The sequence below is a fragment of the Plecotus auritus genome (genome assembly GCF_963455305.1).
Source record: "Plecotus auritus genome assembly, chromosome: 1".
NCBI lineage: Eukaryota > Metazoa > Chordata > Mammalia > Chiroptera > Vespertilionidae > Plecotus > Plecotus auritus.
Window position 1 is genome coordinate 165501501 of NC_137770.1, and position 27614 is coordinate 165529114.

At 43.3% G+C, this 27614-nt stretch overlaps 1 protein-coding gene across 2 annotated transcripts in view; it reads left to right on the plus strand.

The window, feature by feature from the left end:
• Positions 1-4592: 4592 nt before the first annotated feature.
• LARP4B (La ribonucleoprotein 4B) overlaps positions 4593-27614 on the plus strand; it is a 100980-nt gene continuing 77958 nt past the window's right edge. Inside the window, exons 1-2 of one of the 2 annotated variants that reach the window (XM_080682189.1) lie at positions 4595-4846; positions 17017-17192. In XM_080682189.1, the coding sequence (XP_080538315.1) occupies positions 17184-17192 (9 nt within the window). In that variant the 5' untranslated portion in view covers positions 4595-4846; positions 17017-17183. Of the gene's footprint in view, positions 4847-17016; positions 17193-27614 lie in introns of both variants that reach the window. The other variant, XM_080682190.1, reaches the window with a different exon arrangement.

Here is a 27614-nt window from a genome sequence, read left to right on the forward strand (position 1 = left end):
GTGGCTCCAGGAGGGAACCCAGCAGTAGTGGGGGCTGCCTGGTCAGGGGAGCCCCGTCCAGCAGTCCCCCACCTTCTCCTGGAGTATAGCTGTCCCTTAACTCACCAACAGACACTCCCCGTGCGACCCTCAGCTGTTCTTTCTATCTGCTCTGGGACAAGGCTTGGGACACGTCTGTCTATTCCGCTGCCATTTTTTTTTCTCCCCTGAGGATCTCATCATTGATGTTTCTATCTCTCTTTCCCTCTCCCATCCTCTCTGAAATCAATAAAAATATTTTTCTTAAAAAGAGGCATTATTAAAATTTCCTTTAAAAAAAAAGAAAATGATGTTCCCATATATTAGCTGAAATTTAGGCTTTTACTAAGAGAAAATGTCTTGCTTTTCTCATTGGTTAAATCAACAGACATTTTTTTTAAAATATGTTTTTTTATTGATTTTTTACAGAGAGGAAGGGAGAGGGATAGAGAGTTAGAAACATCGATGAGAGAGAAACATCAATCAGCTGCCTCCTGCACACCTCCCACTGGGGATGTGCCCCCAACCAAGGTACATGCCCTTGACCGGAATCGAACCTGGGACCCTTCAGTCCGCAGGCCGACGCTCTATCCACTGAGCCAGACCAGTTTCGGCAACAGACATTGTCCTATGTCCCCACCCTCCACCCCCGACATGGTGCTAGATATCACTCTTATGAGCCTTCTCCCTTGTTTGGCGGACAGTCATGTAAATATCATTATAGCAGCTTTAACAGAGCTATGAACAGACTGCTAAGAGGACCCAGAATGAATCCTATCTAATAAAAGAGTAATATGTAAATTAACCATCACTACGCTACACCCACAAGCCACGCCCACAAGCCACGCCCACAAGCCAATCAGGAGCGAATATGCAAATAAACCCAACCAAGATGGCTGCAGTCACAGAGAGCCGGAGGGAGGCTTGGGTTTCCCTGGCAATGGAAGAAGCCAAGCTTTCCGTCTGCCCTTGCCGGCCTAGGCCTCCACTCAAGGCTACAAAGTTTCAATGATAGAAGATACATAAACCCAAACAGAAATGGCGGCAGCCAAGGAGCTGGAAAGAGCAGGAGGCTAGGGTTGTCCCCGGTGATGGAGGAAGCCAAGCTTTCCGCACACCCTGGCCGGCCCAGGCCTCCGCTTAAGGCTACAAAGTTTCAATTATAGAAGATACATAAATCCCAACAGAAATGGCTGCCGCCATGGAGCAAGCAGAAGGCTTGGCTCCGCTCCAGGCTACAAAGTTTCAATTGTAGAAGATAAATAAACCCCAGATACCAGGGCCTCCGCTTGGGTCTCCAGGGGGAGTGGCTGGCCTGCAAACCACCACAGGCCCCTCGCCCAGGCCGCCCCACGCCCCAAGGGAACCTCCACCCTGATCCGGGACACCCTTCAGGGCAAACCAGCTGGCCCCCACCCGTGCACCAGACCTCTATCCTATCTACTAAAAGAGTAATATGCAGATTGACCATCACTCCAACACACAAGATGGCCGCCCCCATGTGGTCAAAGATCCTGCCCCCATGTGGACACAAGATGGCCACCACAAGATGGCCAGCAAGGGAGGGCTGGTGGGAGGGACCAGGCCTGCAAGGGAGGGCAGTTGAGGGTGATCAAGCCTGCAGGGGAGGGCAGTTAGGGGTGACCTAGCTGGCAGAGGAGGGAAGTTGGGGGCGACCAGGCCTGCAGGGAAAGGCAGTTGGGAGGGACCCACGCCTGCAGGGGAGAGCAGTTGGGGGGGACCAGGCCTGCAGGGGAGGGCAGTTAGGGGTGACCAGGCCTGCAGGGGAGGGCAGTTAGGGGCAAACAGGCTGGCAGGGGAGCAGTTAGGCATCAATCAGGCTGTCAGGGGAGTGGTTAGGGGGTGATCAGGCTGGCAGGCAGAAGCGGTTAGGGGTAATCAGGAAGGCAGGCAGGCGAGCAGTTGGGAGCCAGCAGTCCTGGATTGTGAGAGGGATGTCCGACCGGGATTGGGCTTAAACGGGTACTTGGACATCCCTCGAGGGGTTCCAGATTGGAGAGGGTGCAGGCTGGGCTGAGGGACACCCCCCTTCCCCTTGCACGAATTTCATGCATCGGGCCTCTAGTTGGATAAGATTTATGGTTGACATTTGAGCTGTAGTTTGAGTAATTAGCCAGATTTTAACATAAGTGGAAGCAGAGGAAGGACACTTCCAGCAGAGGAAAAAGCACAGATAAAAGGACACTAAAATAGCAAAGTGCTCAGGAATGAAAATACGACCCACATTCAACTTCAGGAACAGCAAACATCTGGGAACCCTTTAACAGGACTCACCACACACTATGGCTACTGTCAGTTGATTTGCCTTTCAGTAACCAATAAGGTCCTATAGTGTAAAGCCTATGTATTATTCCCACTACACCCAGGAAGTACTGCAGTGATTTTGAAATACTTGCTACTTGCGTGTGATTGAAAAGTTAGGGCGTCTGACCTAGGGCTGGAAAGGAGATGGACGGGACAGACTGAAGCAGGCTAGGGCCTTCTAGTCCATGGAACAGGATGTGGACTTCACTCTCTGGGGTGGACAAAAAGTCTTGTGGGGAGGAGGCTTTTTAAGGAAATGTCTGTTGCCATAATGAGTGATGGGGTAAGGAGACCTGGAAGCAGAGACCAGCCTCCATGCTCTGAAAACAATTGGGAGAGGAGTAAAACCATCCTTAGAGGGAGAAGGAAAGGGTTTTTAGGTAGGATAGGTAGGACTTGTAACTGCTTGACATGATTTGAGAAACTTTTGTTAAAATGGTTTTTAAAAGTTGATCTTGGGGCTCTCCCTCCCCTCACTCTTCTTCCCCCACCCACCTTTAAGGGACCTCCTTCTAACCTGTAAGGGACCCCATGAGACTTGCAACCAGGGGAGCAATGGGCAGGGCCAGCTTGTCCTGGGCTAACCTCCTGAGCCTGTCTCCAAGGTCCCCTTTCCCCCCACTTTCTCTGACTTCCCAGTGAGCCATGGTAGCCCTGCCTAGGATCTCCTGTTACTTCTTCTATGTGCTTCCTTGTTTCACGCTCCTAAGTATATTTTTGCTGTGCTTAATAACTTCTTGCTTGCTTTAAAAAAAAGTGGATCTTACTTTTTAAAGTAGAAATGCTACAAACATGTGTTTTATGTTACAACCTCACATCCCAAGGTGAAAATGGTTGTTTCATTTGAATCATGTGTCAAAAAAATACACACAAACAATCATAGGGGAACAAAAAAACGCAGTGTTGATTGTTCAGGAAGGGTCACATGACATGAACAGAAAGTAAGAGATGCCATTTAAATATAGTGTTTTCTCCTATTATTTAGGTTTGTAGTCTTTTTTTTGTAATTGAGGAATTTGACTGTATAGCAAGATGAAAATCTAACTTACCAACTTTAGAGAATTATTCCTGGTCTCTCACAGGCAGACCACATCACTGGGCCCAGGGATGATGTCACTAGGAAGAGCAGAGGCCTTAGTCTCAAAGGTTACAAGTGGACATAAGCATAGAGGAGGCAACCAAGAAGGGCTCTGCAACGTATCCAACAGGCAGGTTCTCTTGGAAAGTGAGCTTTCAACGTTGTTTTTCCCCCTCTAAAATCTGTACATGATTCCAGTGGTAGAAGAAATATCAGCCTTAGGTGATTATTCTCCTTAAAGACAGTATTATGAATATTATTATTTAACTTAGAAGTGTCTTAGAGCTAGGATGTGAAAACACATCACAGAGCAGGAAGCATCCCACACTGATGACAATATTGTGACCCTATCAATAGATTCCTGTAAGTCCAGAATTTAGAATACATCAGGAAGAACCAATAAGAAGCATGGGTGCACCGAAAGTCTGGACAGAGTGACCCAGAAAGCCATTATAACAGGGGTCAAATCCTGTAATTTGGCCTAATTCATATATATGTCTACACCATCAATAATCAATTAGAGCAGGTATACAGGAAATCAGGCAGCAAGTTTAAAAAAGGTGTACATGTTTTTCTTTTTTCTTTCTTCCCACAAAATGGTCAGAGGTGGGTGACAAGTTCGTGTTTGGGAAGACACCCGAATTTTCAGCACTCCCCCTGAAACCTTTGAGAAAATAGCTGACAGGCCGAAGAGCGAGGAGAGAATGAAGGCACCTGCGACCTGACCGCCTTCTCCTCAGCCCGCTCAGGGGGTTCCCGGACCTCCACTTGGGATGCCGACCGCCAGAGGAGAGGCCTGGGGAACGCGGTCCCGGGATGAGGGGGCGGGGGGTTGTGGTCTGCCGCATCTCAGCGTTTCTCCAGGTCGCGGTGGGGCGCTGGGGAAGGCGGGGTGGGGCCGGGAAGCGTGGACGGGGCGGGGCGGGACGGGGCGGTGTGCGCGGGGCGGGGGCTGGCTACGTGCGCGCCCGCGCCAATCGCGGGCGCCGGGAAAAAGGGAGGGGGGAGTGCGCGCGCGCGCGCGGATAGCCCGGGAGGAGAGGGCGGGCTGGACGCCCCGTGCGGCCAATCGAGCCGCCGCACCTTCATGACGTAAGGCTCTCCCGGGCTGTGAGCGCCAGTCGACGGGCGCGCGGGCGCGCGGGCGGGACTTCCGCCGAGTCCCGGAAGCGGGAGCTGTGTGTTCTCATGCGAACGGGAAGGAGCGTTGGGGCCCGGAGTCGCGAGGTTGGGACATTTTCTGGCCCGAAACGGGAAGGAGCTGCTGCCGCCCGCCGTCACCCCGCCCCGCGCCGTCCCCCGCCGCTCGCCCGGGCCGGCCGCGCCCCTGCTCCCGCCCCTCCCTCACGGCCCGTCCGCGTGTGGCGCGGTCGCCGGGCACCGGGGCTGCGGCGGTCGGCGGCCGGGCGGCGGAGGCGCTGACAGGTGAGCGCGGCGGGCGGGCAGGTCCAGGGCCCCCTTTTTCTCCCTTCGCTCTCTCCCCGCCGCCTCGGACCCTCGCCGAGCCCGCCTGTCACAGGCCGCCATCTTCCCGGAGGACGCGGCTGGCTGGGCGGCGGGCAGGACCGGGCCGGACAGGGTCGGGCGGCGGACAGGGTGGCGTTGCCTTGCAGGGCCAGAGTACAGGCTGGGGTCGGGGTCTGGGCAGGGTCCAGGCAGGGCGGGGGTCTGTGTAGGGCCTGGTGCCCGGTAAGATACAGACGGGGTCCGGCAGGGTCTGGGGTCGGGCAGGGGCGGGGACTGTGTCGCAGGTCAGGGTCCGGGTAGCAGTCCGGGGTCCGGGCAGGTCTGGGATTCCGGCAGGAGCGTGGCCTGGAGTCCGGGCAGGACAGGGCAGGGTCTGGGCCCCACCGCGGGTCCGGCCCGCACTGCGACGGCCTCGCCCCGGCCTCCGCCCCGGAGGCCGGGGCCGCGGCTGGCCGGGCCGGGAGGGGGCAGGGTCATTCGGACCAGGAAGTGGGGATCCTGTTGCTCGGTGTGTGTTTGGGAAACTCCGGTTCTCTCGATAGGGTTGAGCAGAGGCAGATTGTGAAGGAATTAGAAAAATAAAATAAAATCGTAATATATCCGGTGTTCGAAATAGGGCCAGGAGACACGGTGGAGAAAGGGAGAGGTCAGGAATCTCTTACCCACCTGCTTCTCCGTCTTGTCCAATCAGAATGTAAACTTGGAAGAGTTAAGACTTAAGTGTAACTTTGTATTGCAATTCTTTGTGCAGTTAATATTACTTTCCCCCTCTTTTTTTTTTTCTTTTGTGAAATGGTCTTTAATGTTGGCTGACATGAAACTTGAGGAAATTATCTGTAGGGTAGCTCTTACGATTTCGAGAGCCACTCCCGGCTGTAATGTAACTTGCCCTAATCTTAAGTGAAAGTTTGAAGTTTTGGATAGCTGAAAGAATGGAAGTATTTTCCTGGACTGTGCAGGGAAATTAGATTTTAAGTGTGAGAGGTTTTAAAAAAGATAATGCCAACTTGAAGACGAATATTGTTAAGCGTACAAGTTATTTTCCTTTTAGAAAGTTTTTTCTCTCGATATTTAGTTCGTCTCTTAAGTTGCATTAAGTATTTAAAACACACTTGAAATAGGTGCTGAGTTATAGTTTGCAAAGATCAAGGGGAGGAGTTGAGAAGGAGTGATGTTCACTTCTCTGGGGTGGTCAGATAGTATGCGCAAGGTGCAATTTCCAAGCTTCCCCACCTGCCTGGCTCCCTCTAATTTACAATCCCAGTAATTTACAGAAGTTGAAATGGTTATGGCTTTTCGACTTTCCTCTGTATTTAATATACTGAAAGGCAGTTTAAGCTATAAAGAAATCGGTTGACTGAAGTTTGCTTGAGTTGCTTAAAGTGAAATAATTTCTGAAAGGCATCAGATTAGCAAGTTTATTATTATTCAACCATAAATTTGACTTGTGTACTTCCCTTTGAAACTTGTGTTTAGTTAGAAGTAAGTTTCATCCTGTATTTTGAAAAGTTAATGTGAGATGCCTTATTTACACGAAATAATGGCATGGCTTCTTGTTGATTAGAAGTTACCCTCTTGGGGCTTCACTTTTTTAATCTCTAAAGGGAGTGGATGACAATATCAGCCTCATATGGCTGTTGGAACACATTGATGTTGGCTGATTTTACTATTTTTTTTAAGGCATGTACCAGTTGTTTTTTTAAAAAATACATTTTTTTTATTGATTTCAGAGAGGAAGGGAGAGGGAGAGAGAGATAGAAACGTCAATGATGAGAGAGAATCATTGATCAGCTGCCTCCTGCACGCCCCCTCCTGGGGATGAGCCCGCAGCCTAGACTTTTGCCCTTGACAGGACTTGAACCTGGGACCCTTTAGTCCGCAGGCCAATGCTCTATCCACTGAGCCAAACCAGCTAGGGCTATTTTTTAAAATTATTGAGATTGTTATTAAGAAATTTGAAAATGGTGCTTACCTTATTACTATTTTCAATATTCTTTCTGTGATTGACAATTTTAACTTATTAACAGATTTTTAAAAAATTAATCACATGTATCTGGGCAGAGAAATCAGGTTCTGAGGACAGAATGTATATTTGGAGAAAGGAGTCATAGTCAGACTATAGTAGTATTTGAGTAGGAGCCAAAGAGAAAATAGGCGATAATGTGGGTACAAAAGTTTTTAGCACTCATTTTAACATGTTTTGTAGAAGAGTAGCTGAAATTAAATGACAGCACATTCAGGGAGAAATTTGATTTTTTGTAATGTTCCTAGGGATTGAGTTTTTAAAAAATACTGAGATTTGGAGATTTTGTTGAACTTAATATGATTTCCACAAATGAGCACATTTTGACAAATACATAGTTCAACTGTGGAAACAAATATTTTACTCAGTCATTTGTGTTTTTTTTTGAAGCAATCTTCATATATCATAAAACAATTCTAAAATATTTAAGTGCAAGTTGGAACATCATGTTGTTAATGCTAATAACAATAAGCAGTGCCTGCAAATAGCCTCACTACTTACTCTACATGGATTTGCAACAATATTTACAAGTTTTTGTTGTGATAGACCTGTGTGGTTGGTGTTGCTAACCAAGAAGTGGCTGAGAAACTCCTTATTTCAGTGTCATGGTGGACTTCATACTTTTGTATGATAACTAAGATTATAATCTAGGCCTAATTTTAGTAACATGTGTTGTCTTTATGATGCTTCCTTGAGATTGCAAAAAGCTGTATAGATATATTAGTTTAAATCTATTTGCTGTTGTCCTAATGTTAAAGGCACAAGTTTTAAATATGCTTTCATTAACACATGCTTGTACTCTTGCAGAGTTCTCATGCTTAAGGACTTTCTTTTTCAGATTGGTAAATACAAGAAAGTCTCAGAGTATATTCTTGTAATTCTTTCTGTAAGACTACTTACTCAACCTTTTACTAATGGAGAAAAGAAAACAGTGATGTTGTGTTTATGGAAATACATTGTTAAAAAACAGACACCGCTGCAGGAATTTTTTTGTTTATGCTCTTTTGTAAAACTTTATTCCTGTAAAGAGTTCTCCTTTTTCTGTGAAAGCTAATTTTAGAGTACACAGTGAATGAGGCACTGCCTTCTAAAAGGGTTAAACTCAAAAGATGAGATTTTAGCTTAGTTCATTTTAAACCTTTTGCTCTTAATTGTTGCACTGGCTGATGTTTTTGGAACTACTCTACTTCTGGAATTATCATGATTAGAAAGTGAATTTCTTTATTGGCATATGGAATTCTAAGGTAGAAACCATTAGGTTCTCTTATTAGAAGAAGGATGATAATTCCTAGTGTTCTAACAATTTATTTTTTGAGTATGAATGTCTTCCTTAGAAACAGGAAGACATTTACTTAGCTTATGTTTCCTTTCCAACCCTCACTCAAGCTCCATACCTTTTATCCCTTCAATGCCTTTATAAACACTGTCTTTTCACAATTTTTATGGTGAAGTTGTCATGGTTTCTGTTTAATCATGAAGGGCTACAGGTGAATGATGCCACCACTTTTGTGCCTTTGTCAGGGTCTGGTTCCTTCTTTAGTGTCAGCCCTACTTCCCTGCTAGTGAGACCGAGGCCACAGAGTGCATTGTGTAACATGGAGGACATTTGATATTTACTCGAATTTGAAAGCATGCAACTTAAGTTTTAGGGGGAGTTTGATAATCATTAGGTAGGATAGTCTTTACTTGACAGTTCTTTATGAAATCTGAATAATGATGGTATTTATTTGCATGATAAAGATAAAATGCTCTCTTATTTATACACACCATGTTAGTCACACTACAGCCAGAGGTTGCTTTAAAAGGTATATCCTGCCCTGGTCACGTAGTTCAGTTGGTTAGAGCAGCTGTCGACAACTGGTGGTCTGCAGACCACTGGTAGTCCGTGAGGTCCAAAAGGTTGGCAGCTGCTGGGCTAGAGTGTCTTCCTGACATGCCAGGGTTGCAGGTTCGATCACTGGTCAGGGCACATACAAGAAGCAACCAATGAATGCATAAATAAGTGGAACAACGAATTAATCTTTCTCTTTTTCTCCCCCCCCCCCCCCAGAACCAGTGAATCAATCAATCATTCAAATAAAAAGAGGTGTATCCTGATTATTAGGACCTTTAAAAAACTCCTTAGTGACTGTCCCCTGCCTAAATAAGAAGTGCTGCCCTACTGGTTTTGCTCAGTGGATAGAGTGTCAGCCTGCAGACTGAAGGGTCCTGGGTTTGATTCTGGTCAAGGGCACATGCGGGCTCGATCCCCAGTAGGGGGCGTGTAGGAGGCAGCCGGTCAGTGATTCTCTCTCATCATTGATGTTTCTATCTCTTCCTCTCCCTTCCTCTCTGAAGTCAATGAAAAAAATATTTTTAAAAAACAAAAAATTCAGCCCGGCCAGTGTGGCTCAGTGGTTGAGCATCAACCCATGAACCAGGAGGTCAGAGCTCAATTCCCAGTCAGGGCACATGCTGGGGATACTGCCTCTATCCCCAGTAGGGAGTGTGCAGGAGGCAGCTGATCATGATTCTATCTCATCGTTGATATTTCTCTCTCTCTCTCCCTTCCTCTCTGAAATCAATACAATGTATTAAAAAAAAAAAAAAAAAGAAGTGCCCAGGCCCCTGAGCACAGCAGGCCTGGCCCCCCCTGGAGCCTTTCTTCTCTGCCTTCTCCTTGCTGACAGGGCCACCTGTGGTCAGCCTCACTGATCACTGCCTCCCCCCACCCCCCACCCCCACCAAACCCCTAAAACCATGCTGTTGTTGCCTTTGCTCTTCGTAGTTTCTTTGCCTGAGGTTGAATGTCTTCCTTTAACCTATCCTTACAAAGTTATTTTAGGAGGCCTTCAGAAATCCCTGCCTTGATTTCTAAAGTGGTGCTGAGTGCTTTCCCATTTTCATAGTACCCTAGGCATGGCACCTAATTAATTAATGGAAGTTCCTTGTGGGACAGATTATGTTTGTAATTTCTTTGCTCAGCCCAGGGCCAGGTACACTATAGATGTTTAGTAAACTTAGTTCAACTAGAGCAGCGGTTCTCAACCTTTCTAATGCCGCGACCCTTTGATACAGTTCCTCATGTTGTGGTGACCCCCAACCATAAAATTATTTTCGTTGCTACTTCATAACTGTAATTTTGCTACTATTATGAATCATAATGTAAATATCTGTGTTTTCCGATGGTCTTAGGTGACCCACAGGTTGACAACTGCTGCTGTAGAGCCTAAGACCATCGGAAAACACAGATATTTACATTATGATTCATAACAGTAGCAAAATTACAGTTATGAAGTAGCAACGAAAATCATTTTATGGTTGGGGGTCACCACAACATGAGGAACTGTATCAAAGGGGCGCGGCATTAGAAAGGTTGAGAACCACTGAACTAGAGGGATAAAGGCATACCTAAAAGACAACTCCCTCCTCAGTTTTAGAGAAATAAACAAGCATGGAGTTCTTAACTAGAAAAGGGTGCAATAGAAAGTGCATATAAATTATATTTATAGCCCTGGCTTGTGTAGCTCAGCAGTTAGAACGACAGCCTTCTCACTAAAGGGTGTCTAGTTTGATTCCTGGTGTATCTAGGTTGCAGGTTCCATCCCTGGCCTGGTGGGGCATGGTGTGGGAAGCAGTCAATCTATGTCTCTCTCACCTGGCTGTTTCTCTCCCGCTCCCCTCCACTCTCTCTCAAAATCAATGGAAAAAGTATCCTCAAATGATGATTAACAAAAAATTAAAAAATTATATTTATGAAATGTTAACTGACTTGATAGCTGCATCTAGTGCTTACAGTACTGTTTCAGATGGAGTAATTTACATGACCTAGATTACACTTTTTCAGTCTTTAAAAAATGTGCCATTTTAATAAATATTTTTTAACTTTATTTTGCTTTAAGATTAAAACACATTTTATTAACCCAAAACAAAGCAATTGCAATAGTGAAAATGTATTTTTATTGATTTTAGAGAGGAAGGGAGAGAGTGAGAAACATCAATGATGAGAGAGAACCTTTGATCGGCTGCCTCCTGCATGCCCCCCACTGGGGATCAAGCACGCAGCCTGGGCATGTGCCCTGACGGGGAATTGAACTGTGACCTTCTGGTTCATAGGTCACTGAGCCTAGCTGGTGGGGCTTGAGCAGATGTTTTTGTTCAATCACACTAGCAATACAGTGATGAATGGTACCAAACTTTTTTCTAAGGCTGTGGTCTAGAAGAAATTAGAGTGAATTGTTTTATTTAAAAGACTGGTCTTTGCATTCTCAAAGCTTCCTTGCAATGAAACTTCTTGATCACTCTCAACTCCACACTTCCTTGAGCATCTCTGTTATGACAGGCGCATTTATTATAGCATACCTGGTGGCAGGCACCCCTCATCTCCCTTCCCTGCTTTATTTTTTTGTTGTAGTACTTGCTACATTATAACATCCTTTATAATTTCCATATTTTTATGTATGATCGATCTGCCTTCTCATACTTGAATGTAAACTTTATGAGATCGAGGGTTTCTGCCTATTTTATTTATTGATATGATCCCAGATCTTAGAATGGTACACAGTGTAAATGAAATAATTTATGAATAAATCCCAGGGTTATAATTATGAACAAAAGGGATATATTGTCCCCCTTTTGATTGCCTGAGGCAGGCAGTCAAATAATCAGATACGAGAGTAGGCAGTGCTGAGATCATCCAGTAGACCCTAGGGATCTGTAGGCCTCCTTCCCTAAGGAAGGGTTATGGGGGGAAAGAGGGCTTTCTAGGCAAAAAGGATAACTGCAAAAACTGAGCTGAGGAGGGGCAGAGCGATTTGGAGGAACTAATTTGAATGAGACTGAGGCTGGGAGAGGTAGCAGCTACATCCTACTGAGTCTGGAAGGTCCCAGCATAGATGAAAATTTTGTTCTATATTCAAAAACAGTTGGAGGATTTCAAAACCAGAATTGCCTTTTTAAAGTGATCATTCTGCTTTCTGGAGAGAAGCATGGAGGGGGAGGAATGGGCACATACAGATGGGTATTACTTGGCCCCAACGTGGAGAGCCCTCTTGTTTCAACTGTGTTTATCACAGTGGAAAAGGATTTAATTGAAGAATAGCTTGCTCAGAACCCTTTTCATTTGTATTACACATAATAATGTATGTTTAAAAAAATGCCTTAAAATTATGCCTTAAATTTGCTAGCATTTGTCAGTTTTTTAAAGTATATTTGTTGTTTCAGCTTTTATTAAGGCAGACTAATTAACAAGATTCCTTTTTTAGAAACATCTTTGAAAAACGAGAACATTCTGTTTTCAGGATTCAAAAAGCTTTGTTTTATTGTCAAAGCTTAAGATATGGGGATAAAAACATAGTGACCAATTTGATAAAGATTTACAAGTTGCATCTTTCTCTGAACATGTTAAACATTCCCTCTTCAAATGTTTTCTTCTGAAAATGTCAAGCCCTTTAATGTCTGTTCTTTAAAGACTTTATATTTGCCCACTGGTGTGGCTCAGGGTTGAGCATCCATCCATGAACAAGAGGTCAATGGTTCGATTCCCAGTTAGGGCACATGCCCAAGTTGCGGACGATTCCCTGGCAAGGGGACGTGCAGGAGGCAGACGATCAGTGTTGATGTTCCTCTCTCATTGATGTTTCTATTGCTTGTTCTGAAAATCAATAAAAACATTTTAAAAAATGACTATACTTTCTGAACATGATTTTTCTTTTTGTTGATTACATTATAGTATCTGTGTTTCATTGTTGAAATTTTATTATCTGTATAATTTCTGCCTTGCCATGTACACATCATCTCCACACAAACTGTATATAGTACTGTAATCCATTGCTGCCTGGCTTATTACAATTTAGCATAGTCAGAGAATACCAGGATCTTTTAAAAGTAGAATTGAAGTCCCTGTGGAAAGTTACCTTTTAAAAATGTAGACCTTTGAAAGTCAAAAGCATTTTCTCTTGTGTTTTTAGCAGGTAAATAAAAACATTCAAACAATTGGTACTATATATTGGTTGTCATGTAATGCGGAAGCGTAATTTGAAAACCTTTATGGCTGACACTTTCTCTGGAAGGTCAGTGTTCCTTTTTGATTAATATCTGAATCTTTAGTGGTACTTGTTATCAGACTAGAATCTGTTCCCGGTTTCCCTTCAGTGGGTCACTTGGAGTACAGGCCATTGTGCAAATGAGTAACTGATGAATCAGCAATGTTTGCTTCTTCACACCTTACATAGCTAGGGAGGAGGGGATTGGCAATCAGTGAAGACCAAAGGACAAAATGAATAAGGCAGTTGACAGAAGTTGCTCTCTCTACCCCCCCCTTTTTTTTTTTTACGGCTCCTCCCGCTTATTTTATGCTTTAGAGGGAGAAAGTAGAGTCCCCAAGTAAAACTGCAGAGCATTCAGGCACATAGCATTTAAGTCTCTGTGATTGGTGGAACTCCAGTCACGGAGTGAAATGTTTTCTGGCAGAGTGTTTTGAGGTCCTAAATGACCATGAGTTTTAGTATTGAAGTCAAGCCCACAACACCGAGCATACTATGCCTTTCAAGTTCAGAATATTTAGATTGCTAGTATGTTTGTCATATTAGAGGTTTTTAATCTGTAACTAATTGTAAGTTTTTATGAAATCACGATTTTACAGTTCAAGATAAAAAAACAGATCAGATGCTTTCCCAAAGTCATTATTTTGTCACAAATTGTATTACTAGGTAATTTTATGAGTGGGCAAATAAAAGCTAGATTATTAACTTCCAGTTTACAGTTTGCTGTGTGGAGGTTATTGATAATTTGTGAAGAATATGCTTACTAAATGTTTAATAACTAGCAATACATTTAATCAGCCTTAATCCAGTAGCATGGAGTATTTTGTTTTTATCAGTGCCATTGTAATCTGTCTAGAACAGTGGTCGGCAAACTGCGGCTCGTGAGCCAAATGGGGCTCGCGAGCCGCGGTTTGCCCCTCTGTTGATCAATGAGTTTGCCGACCACTGGGATAGGGACTTAATAACAAGGAACAACAACAGCCTGTAATTATTGGAATTGAGAGTCTGGGTCAGTGGTCGGCAAACTCATTAGTCAACAGAGCGGCAAACCGCGGCTCGCGAGCCGCATGTGGGAGGGAAACTTTTCATTCTTTTTGCTATTCAAGTAGTGTTTGGTGTGAACGAAACAACAATTTGAAGTAAGACAGTCGTTTTCTAAGACTTCGAGTTTTGGTCTATATTATAACTTAGATTTGATAGTTTCTGAAAATAATGGCCAGGAAATAGTGTAATATTGCAGTTGCAGTCTTAGGATTTTAGATCTCTAAAGACTCAGAAACTGAAGCTCACAGAGGTAAAATTAATTAGAAAAATATGTTAGTTGGTGGCAGAGTGAAGACTATAACATTGGTGTCTTCTCTGAGTTCAGTTTTCCATTGCACTCTAGTTATGGAACTCACATAAGGTACTTATCCAGGTATAGTCTTAAAATTTTTATTTTTTAATTCCCACCTGAGGATATGTTTTTACTGATTTTAGAGAGTGGGGAAGGAAGGAGTGGGGAGAAAGAAAGAAACAACAATGTATGAGAGAAACATCAATTGGCTGCCTCATGTATGCACCCCCACCGGGGATTGAACCAGTAACCTAGGTATGTGTCCTACCAGGAATGGGGACGACATTCCAACCAACTGAGCCACACCAGGCAAGGCTAGGTAATATTTTAAAAAAATTTTTAATTTTTATTGTTAGGGTATTGCAGATGTTCCCCTTCCTCCCCTTCCTCCATTGCCCTCCTCCACCAGGTTCCTGCTCCATCCCAGGCCTTCACCACCCTATTGTCTGTGTCCATAGTAATGCATATCCTAAATAATAAAAGCCTAATATGCTAAGTGACCGTTTGACCAGGTGCTATGATGCGCACTGACCACCAGGGGGCAGAGGCTCCGACCAGTAGGTTAGCTTGCTGCTGGGGTCTGGCCAATTGGGACTGGGTGAGATGAGCCAGACACGTCCTAGAGCTCTCCCATGGTCCCTCCCCGGCCCGGTGGGGTCCCTTGGCCTGGTCTGTGCATCGGTGGGGTCCCTCGGCCTGGCCTGCACCCTCTCACAATCTGGGACCCCTCAAGGGATGTTGGAAAGCCGGTTTTGGCCCAATCCCCACAGGTCAGGCTGAGGGACCCCACTGGTGCACCAATCTGTGCACCGGGCCTCTAGTATACGTATAAGATCTTCAGTTAATTTCTTCCAGCCCGCCCTTCCCTCTGAGATTCGCCAGTTTGTTCCATGTTTCCATGCCTCTGATTCTATTTTATTCATCATTTTATTTTGTTCATTAGATTTCTTGTTTATTTTGATTTTTAGATTCAGTTGTTGATAGATACGTATTTATTGCCATTTTATTCATATTTTTGATCTTCTTAAAGAATACTCTGCAACATTTCATGTAATACTGGTTTAGTGGTGATGAACTCCTTTAGCTTTTTTCTCATCTGTGTAGCTCTTTATCTGACCTTCAATTCTAAATGATAGCTTTGCTGGGTAGAGTAATCTTGGTTATATGTCCTTGCTATTCATTACTTTGAATATTTCTTGCCACTCCCTTCTGGCCTGCAAAGTTTCTGTTGAGAAATCAGCTGACAGTCCTATGGGCACTTCCTTGTAGGTAATTAACTGCTTTTTACTTGTGGCTTTTAAGATTCTGTCTTTGTCTTTAACCCTTGACATTTTAATTATGATGTGTCTTGGTATGGGCCTCTTTGGGTTCCTCTTGTTTGGGACTCTTTGAGCTTCCTGGACTTGTAAATCTATTTCTTTTCACCAGGTAAGGGAAGTTTTCTGTTGTTATTTTCTTCAAATAGGTTTTCAGTATTTTGCTCTCTCTCTCCTTCTTCTGGCACCCCCATAATGTGAATGTTGGTATGCTTGAAGTTGTCCCAGAGGCTCCTACACTAGCTTCATATTTTTGGATTCTTTTTCTTTTTCTTCTGATTGGGTGTTTTTTGCTTCCTCATATTCCAAATCATTGATTGATTCTTGGAATCCTTACTTGACTCTGTTGAATCCCTGTAAATTATTCTTTATTTCAGTTAGTGTATGCTTAATTTCTGACTGGTCCTTTCTCATGTCTTTGAAATTCTCAAACTCTCTAAGTCCGTTGAAGCTCTCATTAAGATCCTTGAGCAACCTTATAACCATTGTTTTGAATTTTGTATCCAGTAGTTTGCTTCCATTTCTTTCATTTGTGTCTTATTTCTTTGTCTTTGTATTTTGGCTGCTTCCCTGTGTTTATTTTTATGTATTAGGTAGAGCTGCTATGTCTCCTGGAATTGGTTAAGAGTGGCTTTGTCCTGTAGGGCTCAGTGGATTTCAGGCCATTCTGAATGATGATTGTTCTGTATTTTAGTTGTAATTTTGATGTGGTTGTGGGTGGCGCTGAATACCAGTGTTTATCTATGTCACCATCTTGGTTCTCTAGGTAAAGTCTTAACAGTGGTATTTCAAAAGAAAAATTGAAATTGATTAAAGTGTTAATTCTATATAGGCTATTGATTTTAGGTTGGCATTTTTTTTAAAGCAAATTCTTAAAGCACCTATTAAACTGTGCTTTTTAAAACATGGAAATAAATTATATATTCCAGGAAAATAAAGGGTTTCTATGTCATTTAAGATAATTTAATTTTTAACGTTAATCTATTTATAAAGGTGCTAACAGGCCTTCCAGTTTGTCTCATATTCAGACTGCATTTTACATGTTTTCTTTGAGAAATAGTCTCAGAGAAATTAAATTCAGTGGTTTCCTTCCTGAAGCATTCAGACAGTTGTACACCTTCATGTCTATGCTGTTGGTGCAGAACTCTGTGTTCAGGCCTTGACAGTGTCAGCACCTCCATCCATACTCTTTGCCTTTCTGTAAGGAGAGAAGTGACTTGTGAGCACTGTGACACCTCTTTTGTCTTTAGTTTACCATCCTCAACAACTGTTGTTACTCAATACCTGCTAATTTCAGATTTAACAGCCTGCAGTTCTACTACAGAATTGAGGAATGAATGCAGATTGCTGTAGTTCCCACCCAAACAGTATATTTGGCATATAATTCAGAGGACTCAAAGCCCTTGCTTTCTTTTTTTGTTTTTCTTCAGAACACCTGTTTTGCTGTATGGGAAACTGAGACCTGGAAACAGTTCGCAGAATGAGGGAAGAGCAGAATATGGGATCTGTCTAGCTTCTTGCTTCCAAGACTACTGCAGATTGCATCATTGGAAAAGCGTGGGTGTCCTGTGTAGCACCCACCTTGGGCCCAAGTAACATGATAGAGGTGAGGACTAGCCACACAGCATAGCTAAGGGTCAGATATGTTGGCTTTGAATAGAAAGTTTTAATAGTAGTTTTTATAGTGATGATCATTGAGGTCAGGGGTATCCCACACCATAAGGCCAAACAGTAGTTTAACATTATTGGAGCTGATTCTGATAGTTAGCTTTGAACTTTTATGGTGATGTTATTAGGTCCATTGTCTATTGAACTATATCACTAATTGGCATAGGAATTGTGATCCAGTTATTTATAAAGTGGAAATGCATTACGCCTTTGGAATATCAAACAGATTTTCCAAATTTGTATATATTTTTGAATTTATTACTTCAGAACTTAAATTCTTTTTTAAAAATAGTATCACTTGAAAGCAACATCTTCTGTTAGAGGGTGTTCGTGTATTTTAATATTAACTGTTTTGCACTGTCATCTTAGAAAAATGAAGGCATGTTCAATTGTCCCTTCTAATATTTGAAGATTGGGATGGGATTCTGTGCTTAGATGCAGTGGCTTCCTGAGCACAGTGTGGTATTTCATTAGCTGCCCTGGTCTGGCGTCTGGCTCTTTAGTAACAGTAATGACTGAAATTTTTTTTAGATTATATACTCTGTGCTGTGCTTCCCCTAAAAATGCTCACAGCAGGTAAAATGGGAGTGCCCAGGGTCACCACTTGGAGAGTGGGGAGTTTTGGTTAACTTTCTCCTCAGACTCTGCCTGTTATTCATAGGTGGGGGAGGGGGAGAGTGTCCTTGGACTTGTTAATCTGTGTTTAACATTTCTAGTATGGGTCTGTTTTTCTAGTGAAAGGGTTTTATAGCTTGCAGCATATTTCAAAAGGATCTTTGACCTCTCCCTTCAATACAAATAACAGTTTTAGTGTGTTTGCCACATAGGAACTTCTTCAGTGATTTGTTATTTTGATAATTAAACGTAGTTCTTTACTGTTCCCCTACCTTGTATTTAACTATTCTGTATGTTTAGACCCCAAGTGCACACTTACATATATGCACACATGTATAGATAAACAAAATCTAGAGAATGTCTAAAATAAGATGAACCTGAACTCAAAGTAATTCTAATTTTACCCTAATCTAAAAGTACTGCCCTCCCCATTGTCACATCATTTGGAATATGTAGCAGCAGAGGCTTTCACTTGTATTCATCTCATTTTCTGAGCTTTATAGTTTAAATACTAGGAGTCTTTCCCCACATGTTTATTGCACAAAAGACCAAGTTACTAAACATCTATTTCCTGAGATTCTGTTCTGTTAAGTATGTGTCAGGAATATAGTGGCGAAGAAGATATACATACTGGAGCAACAGGACTCATTTGACATACTGTGTCACTGGGTATATTAGTAAAGGATTTTGGACTCCGGCTCTGTAGGAAAGATGGAGTGACATCTCAGCTGGCCTTGCTTGTTGAAAATGTAAGCTGAGAGGTGGGAGGGAAGATACGAGTTTAATTGAGAGGAAGAGGTTAGAAATGTATTTGCAGGTTTTTGGTTTGGGCAACTGGGTAGACGATCTGCTGTCTTTCCTTGAGATTGAGGGATCGATCATCAGTTTTTGCTTGTTTATTTGTTTTAAATGGGAAGGAGAGATGAATTTGAGGAATCTGTAGGTAAAAAAAAATGTTCATCAGAAATTTGCATTGAAATTCAGCATATGGTATTAACTGCAGCCATAAAAAGCCAAGAGTAGAAGAGCAGAACTGGGGCACAGTGAGGCAGGTAGACTCTCTTCTGGTAAGTCTTATTTACCTGTGGGCAGTGAAGTGCTGGGACTGGTGGCCACTCTCTGCTTTGTTTCTTTTTCTCTTTCTACCAAGTTGAGTTGTGCTTAGAAAAGCCAGTTTTCTTGTCCCTAAACTTGTTCAGAGCTGTTGTACTCCTTAGTGCAGTGGTCGGCAAACTGCGGTGGCTCGACTAATGAGTTTGCCGACCACTGGACTAGACTCTCGATTCCAATAATTACAGGCTGTTGTTGTTCCTTGTGATTAAGCCCCTATCCTAGTGGTCGGCAAACTCATTAGTCAACAGAGTGGCAAACCGCGGCTCGCAAGCCGCAGTTTGCCGACCACTGCCTTAGTGCAATTACACGATTTAACTAATATAAACTGATAAAAGTATTACAAAAGCAGTTACTTAGGAAAAGTTATCTGACAACTTTCGAGTGTCTTGATAACAAGAAAATTACTAAGAAAACTGCTATTAAATGAGGTATATGGATAAGACTATGAAAAATCAGGGAATGGGGGAGGCAGAGGCGACCTGTAGGAGGAAAGATGGGAGATAATCGGTTTGCATTGTAACTTTGTAAAAGAGGCTATAGAAAGTGCAACCAGTGGCAAAGCCTGTCCACACAGCAGAGTGAATCAGTGGTCACAAATTGCAGTAGAACAAACTTTAGGCCACCTCTCCAAGATGGGAAAAATATTTAAATACACTGTGACCTTTGTAATTATGCAGAAGAATAGAGTGGGATTATACCCGTCAAGTTCTTGCTTCTGGGACAACTCTTCTAATGGGGAATAAGACCACGTACTGCATTAGCAGTGCCTGTGGTCTAGCTATGTGATCTCCTTGTCCAGCTTGTCATCTTTCTCCTTTTCTCTCAACATTTCTCTTCCACCTTCTAGCCACCAGACGTGAATTCAGTGAACACCTTTCTCATTATCTTTGTGTCTCAGGCATATAGGAAAAAACAAATGACTACATTGTTTTAGGAATTGCACACACTCAGAGGAATTAGTTGGTCAGAGCCTGTATTGCCACTTGTCTTAACTCTGAATATTTCTTTTCAAAGGTGCTAAAAATTCAAATCTGCTGGTGTGCAACTTTACTCTAAAATGATTCAAATACACTTATTTTCCATATTTTGTACTTTTGTTAGAATAATAAATTATTGCCCTAGCTCAGTGGTCGGCAAATTGCGGCTCGCGAGCTGCGGTTTGCCGCTCTGTTGACTAATGAGTTTGCCGACCACTGCTCTAGCTGGTTTGGCTCAGCGGACAGAGCGTTGGCCTGTAAACTGAAAGGTCCCAGGTTCAATTCCGGTCAATGGCACATGCCTGGGTTGTGGGCTCGATCCCCACTGGGGGACTTGCAGGAGGCAGCCGATCCATGATTCTCTTATCATGGATGTTTCTATCTCTCTCTCCCTCTTCCTTCCTCTCTGAAATCAATAAAAATTTATTATTTAAAAAAAAGAATAAATTAATTCCAATAAAAAATAGGGAATAATCATTTTAGAAGCATTGTGCCATTCATATTTGTTGAGTATCTAAGTTGTACTTCAAAGAACAAAGTGAAAATCTTTGTGAAAAAGAAATAAGAACGCATAATAATAGACTGACTCGATTTAAGAAAAAGACACAAGAGAAGGAGCACATACAGTTAAAGTGGGTAAGGATTTGAGTGTCAATTTGTAGAATTGCCTATTGTTTGCAGTAACTTCCAATCAGGCAGGGCAAAGGAGGAGAGCATAAAGGTAGGGAGAGGTGAGAAAGGAGGAGGACAAAAGCAGGCAGGGCAGAGTAAGCATCACCCAAGGCTCAGACCCTAAGTTGGAGGAAGAAGATAGTACTTGTAGAGGCCCACCCACCCCATAGATCTAGCAGCAAGGAGGCCATTGGCCCCCTTCAAAGGAGCTGCATTGTCCTTCTGTGTTCCTTTTTCCCACACCTCCCTTCTCCCTACCTTGTGGCTCTGTCTTTGGAGACAGCAGAGGCTGGGGCATGTTTAAACAGTGACAGAGAGAAAGAGGTTGATGGTACCAGACAAGAGGAGGGTATGGGATCCACACTACAGATGAAGGACCAGTATTTCTTCAATTAACAGCTGTTTGTTTGTTTTTTACCCCCTCTGCAAACCTTCTTTGACATAGAAACTCCTGAGAAAAATAATTCATTTTCATGAAATCTTTTCAAGTTGTCTTATGTGTCCAGGCTGTATTTAAGGTATCTTACCTTGACTTCTGAGGTCTGATTTTCTAGAGCTGTATGGGATTATAATTGTTATGGGATGTTTCCCTTTCTTTCTCCAAAGTGCTAAGAAATATGTATCTGTTGGAATACTAAATTAAAGAAAGGAATGATGCACATTCATATAGATCTTAAAAATGAGGCATATTTTAATTATTACTTATAAAGCTGTCACCTGAGGATATGTTTATTGATTTTTAAAAAATATATTTTTTTATTGATTTCAGAAAGGGAGATAGAAAGAAACATCAATGAAGAGAGAGAATCATTGATCGGCTGCCTCCTGCATGCCCCCAACCGGGGATTGAGCCAGCAACCCGGGCATGTGCCCTTGATTGGAATTGAACCCAGGGCCCTTCAGTTCGCAGGCTGACACTCTATCCACTGAGCCAAACCAGATAGGGCTATTTATTGATTTTTGAGAAAGAGAGAGAAAGAGAGACATTAATGTGAGAGAGAAACATTGATCGGTTGCCTCCCATAAATATCCCGACTGGGGATCAAACCCACAATGGAGGTATGTACCCTGAACGGGAATAGAACCTGCAAACTTTTGATGTATGGGGCAACACTCCAATCAACTGAGTCACCTGGCCAGGGCATCAGTGGCTTTGAATTTTTAAGGAAGGTGGTTTGCTTATTGATTAACAAGACCTTAAGAGCCCTGTGGAGCTTTGGTCAGGACATGAGGAAGACAGGTTGCACATTTCACAACCATCTGTTGCATCACACAGCCATTTACTCTGCAGACCCTTCACAATTTCTTCATGACTTGCTGAATTTCATTGTCCTTCATTTGGAGAAACATTACACATTTGAGATATTCTTGCTGTTCGATTAATATTGATCAGAAGTACCTTTTCCCCCACAGCAAAGTTGTTGTTTTTTATATTTTCTTTTTAATCCTCACTTGAGTGTATTTTTTTCATTGATTTCTAGAGAGAATGGAAGGGAGGGAAGAGAGGAGTAGAGAGAGAGAGAGAGAGAGAAACATTGATGTGACAGAGACACATCGATTGGTTGCCTCTCATGCTACCCATACCACCCACATGTGCTCCAACCAGGGCTGGGAAACCTGCAACCAAGGTACATGCCCTTGACCAGGAATCGAAACCACGATCCTTTGGTCTGCCGACTGTAACCACTGAGCAAACTGGCCAGAGCCACAGCAAAGTTTTTAATATATGTGAAAACTATATCTTGGTTGTACTTTAAGAAATTGGTTTGTTACAAGATGAAGTGAAAATATTCTATTAGTGTCAGGTGGGCCCAGTTTTTTTTGTCTTTTTTTTTTTTTTTTTTTACTAAATCAATTATGTATAGCTCCAGGACCATTTTACTACCTCCACTTCTGGTTCTTTAGCACCTCCTAGGGATAAGCATGTCCCAATCTCAGCAGCACGGGGTTAAAGCAGCTTTAAGCTGCTTTCCAGCTCAGACTGTCTGTCATTCTTTAAAATGTTGTGTTCTAAGTTGGCTTACTACCACGCACATCTTACTCTTTAAGTATTATGTGCTTTCAATTGAAAAACTGATAGTTACATGATAATAAATTGAAACGTGTAGTAGAATTTGATTGGCAATCCTTGAAGAAAAGCTGGATTATTGGAAGGGTGAGATGAATGAGTTTTTCCATTGAAGTGTTGGACAATGCACTACCCATAGTTCATTTTTGAAGAGGACTTCTGGGTCTCTCTTTTTTAAAAAAAATATTTTATTGTTTTTTTACAGAGAGGAAGGGAGAGGGAGAGTTAGAAACATTGATGAGAGAGAAACATCAACCAGCTGCCTCCTGCACACCCCCTACTGGGGATGTGCGGGCAACCAAGGTACTTGCCCTTGACCGGAATCGAACCTGTGACCCTTGAGTCCGTAGGCCGATGCTCTATCCACTGAGCCAAACCAGTTAGGGCAACTTCTGGGTCTCTTAAGACTTTTATGGTATTCTGACTTTTCTTTGGTACAGGTATACTAATGCTACATTTGGCCATTAGCATTTTTGTTTTTAAATGTAAATGAGAGAAAGTGAAGATACTGAACCAGACACTTCTGCTATTTGTCCAGAAGGTGATATTACATCTGAAATATCAGCAGTAAGTTGTTTTTTACCCTACACTAGACTCTAGATACATTTTGTTTGCCATTGAGGGAGGTTAGTGTGTGGCTAAGAAAGAGATGACAAAAATAAGAGAAACAGTTGTTCAGTGGAAAGTACCTTTGCAACAAATGAGAAGACTTGGGGGTAGGAGTGAGGGGATCTGAATAAGGCAAGAAAGATGGGCCTCTCAGGGTGACATGCTGCTGAGTGAGATGCTTCGAATCTGGCCTGGCAGGGGCTATCATTTTCAACATAAGAAGTAGTAGTTCTTAATGTGCTGAATGTTGATAGACTAATAGAGGTCAGAATATATCCTAAACAGACTGGAAGAGAGCAGTTAGCTTTTCAGCTATGGAATTGAACATTTTTGTTAAAAATATTTCTTATATATCTTGGCCAGTGTGGCTCAGTTGTTTGGGCATCCTCTTGTGAACCAAAAAGTCACTAGTTCAATTCCCAGTCAGGGCACATGCTCAGGTTGTGGGCTCAATCCCCAGTGGGGGAAGGGGGTGCAAGAGGCAGCCAATCAGTGTTTCTCATATCAATGTTTCTCCCTCTCCCTTCCTCTCTAAAATAAATAAAAACATATGTAAAAAATATTTATTATATTTGACTTCTTCCATTTTAGATTAAATGAAATAGACATGCTGCGTTGTATCCCATGCAGTTTCCATGTTTGGGCCTAGCACTTCCTGGGAGTGTTCAGAAAGGTGTGCACCCTGTGAAAATCCACCTAAGGAGGTCATTAGTCATTATCCTTTCTATTTGCTTCTTTCTCCCTTTGGTGGAAAAGTGTAGGTGCTTCAGGAGGTGCTCTTCTCCTGGAAAATGAATGACTCCCAATAAGAGCAAGAAATTATACTTTGAGAGCAGAAAGGCTGTGTCTCTAAGGATATGATTACCTACATCAACTTTGCACTTAGTTTTACAAAATAACCATTACAACCACACGCGAAGTTAAGAGGTAGGAGTTTTAGTCTTCATATTGTTTCACATAACATTTTATTTAGGCTTAAAACAAATTTTTTTATTGAAATTTAAAGAAAGAGAGGAAAGGAAAGAGAAACATTGATTTGTTTTTTCACCTATTCATACATTCATTGATTGACTTTTTTTTTTAAAATATATTTTATTGATATTCTACAGAGAGGAAGGGAGAGGGATAGAGAGCTAGAAACATCGATGAGAGAGAAACATCGATCAGCTGCCTCCTGCACACCTCCCACTGGGGATGTGCCTGCAACCAAGGTACATGCCCTTGACCGGAATTGAACCCGGGACCCTTCAGTCCACAGGCCGACGCTCTATCCACTGAGCCAAACCGGTTTCGGCTTGATTGACTCTTATATGTTCCCTAACTGGGGGTCAAACCTACAACTTTGGCATATTGAGATGACATTCTAACCAACTGAGCTACTCGGCCAGGGCTTTTTAGGCTTCTTTATTATCAAGAATTGCAGTGGTTGTTGGAGTTTGTCAGACATTTAATGGATGAGATACTTCTTTCCTAGCAGAAGGTTAATGAGATGATCTAAATTCTTTGTTTGGTTTGGAATCTTAGTAAGAATCGTAGCTAAAATGATCTTTCCAAATTGTCCTCTTGAAGGCAAGATATGTTATAAACCAATTATAAGGCTTAAAGCTGGAAGGGACCTTTTTCATTTTTGTGTGTGAAATCCTATCTAATAAAAGAGTAATATGCAAATTGACCATCACTCCAACATGCAAGATGGCTGCCCCTATGTGGTCAAAGATCCTGCCCCCATGTGGATGCAAGATGGCCGCCACAAGATGGCCAGCAGGGGAGGGGAGTTGGGAGGGACCAGGCCTGCAAGGGAGGGCAGTTGTGGGCAATCAGGCCAGCAGGGGAGGGCAGATGGGAGGGACCAGGCCTACAAGGGAGGGCAGTTGGGGGCGATCAAGCCTGCAGGGGAGGGCAGTTAGGGCCAAACAGGCTGGCAGGGGAGCAGTTAGGCATCAATCAGACTGGCAGGGGAGTGGTTAGGGGGCGATCAGGCTGGCAAGCGGAAGTGGTTAGGGGCAGTCAGGAAGGCAGGCAGGCGAGCAGTTGGGAGCCAGCAGTCCTGGATTGTGAGAGGGATGTCCGACTGCCTGTTCAGGCCCAATCCCACGGGCAGTCGGACATCCCTCAAGGGGTCCCAGATTGGAGAGGGTACAGGCTGGGCTGAGGGACACCCCCCCCCCCCCCGTGCACCAGGCCTCTAGTTACTAGATAAGTTCTGAATTAAAAGCAATTAGTGGAAAATTCTTTAAGTGGAATTTTTTTTGGTCTGCTTCTCGTGTAGATACTTTTCCAATCATATTTGGCTAAAAAGTAAATTTTTGCATCTAGTGTCTGACTTATGCTCTCCCTAGGAGCAGAAGCAGATAAAGGTATAAAAATAAATTCCCTTTTCCCACTACTATCTTTTCCAGTAGAAGCACAGATGAGTATGTATAAAAGGTAATTTAAAATTTTAATCTTGAAGTTGATTGGCAGCATCTACTTAGGAATATTTCTATACTGGGTGCCAGTTAAATGTGTAATTAAATGACTACTGAGATTGGATTTCTTTCATTTGTCCGTGTCTTTGAGTGACACATTTACTGTGAGAATACTCAGTGGAAAGAATGGACTATATATATAAAAAGCCAGCGACCAGAACACCATAACGACCAGAATGACTGGTCGCTATGATGCCCACTGTGGCCAGAGAACCGACCCAGATCGGCCCCCACCACCCCATGGGCCCACAGCCCCTCCCCCAGCCAGCCCCGCCCCTTATTGCCCCCCTACCACAATAGGGGGGCAGGGCCGGATGGCCAACCTCCTGCAATCCCTCTCCCTGCCTGGCCCCACTCCAGATCACCCCCGCCATCCCAATCAGGGGCAGGGCCGCCAGCCAACTGCAGCCCCTCCCCCTAGCCAGCTCCACCCCCAATCAGCCCTCTCACTCTGATCAGGGGCAGGGCCGGCTGGCCAACCACCCATGGCCCCTCCCCCAGCCCCAGGCCGCTGGTCCCAGATCACCCCCCCCCCCAGCCCCATTCAGGGGAGAGGTGGTCAGCCCACCACTCACAGCCCCTCCCCATGGCCGGCCCCACCCCTGATCATCCCCCACCACCCCAATTGGCTCTCGACCCCTCCCCCAGCCAGCTCCTCCTCTGATCAGCCCCCCCACCCCATTTGGGTGCCAGGCTGGCCAGCTCACTGCCCACAGCCCCTCCACATGGCTGGCCCCACCCCCAATCAACTCCCTCACCCCAATCGGGGGTGGGACCTGCTGGCCGATCGCTCTCCGCCCAGCCCTGATCAGGCCCTAATTGAGGCAGGCCAGCCAGCCAACCTCCCACCGTCTCCTCCTCCCAACAGGCCCAGCCCCAATCTGCCAATTGGGGCTGGGCCAGCTGGACCCTACCCATGAACGAATTCATGCACTGGGCCTCTAGTCATAGAGATAATGAACTTAAAGAAAACACAAAGAACTATAATAACATTTCTCTTGGAAACAGCCATCTGTGCTGTGTAAATATCCCCCCTATTCAAGCCTACAAATTCAGTTGAGTGTATAGGTGACGCTTGAACAGCTCAGGTGACTCTTGAACAATGCAGGTTTGAACTGCACAGGTCCACTTATGCACAGAATTTTTTAATAAATACAGTCGGCTCTTTGTATCTGTAGGTTTAAACATCCTCAGAACGAACATCCTGTTTTTACATTCCCAACTGTGATTCCCAATCTCAGATGAAAAACATTGTCTTTGATTCATGGTTGAATTTGCAGGTGTGAAGGACTGACTGTAGAATCAAGAGTTACACTTGGATTTAAGAGCAGGGGTTGGTGCCCTTACCTCCAGCATTGTTCAAGGGTCAACTGTATATGTGTAAGGTACTATGGAAGGTGCAGCACCTAAGATACAAATTCTGTCGTAAAACAGGAATATGCAGTTTATAATCTGATGTCAACAGCTGTGAGGTACACAGTATAATCTATCCAGCAGCACAAGGCAAATGAATAAGGAACTATAATTGCTATTATGGTATTTTATTTTTTTACACCTCTTTAGCGATGGGCATATTGAGTTCATTAAAGAAAGTTACTATTACATATTAACGAGTGTCCTTTCAACCTCCAAATGGCTATGATTGTGCTTTAATGAGTAGATATAGCTTCTTTGATCATTTTGGTTTTTTTAAAGGGTTTATTTAGTTTCAAAGGTCTGGAAGGTAAACTACCTTTCTACAAAGTTATGTTTAGACATTGAAAGTAACAAATTTTGACTTTTCTAATGGATTTTCAAAGGGGATCCTGCAGTACTTAATTAGGGCAGTCTCTAAAGTT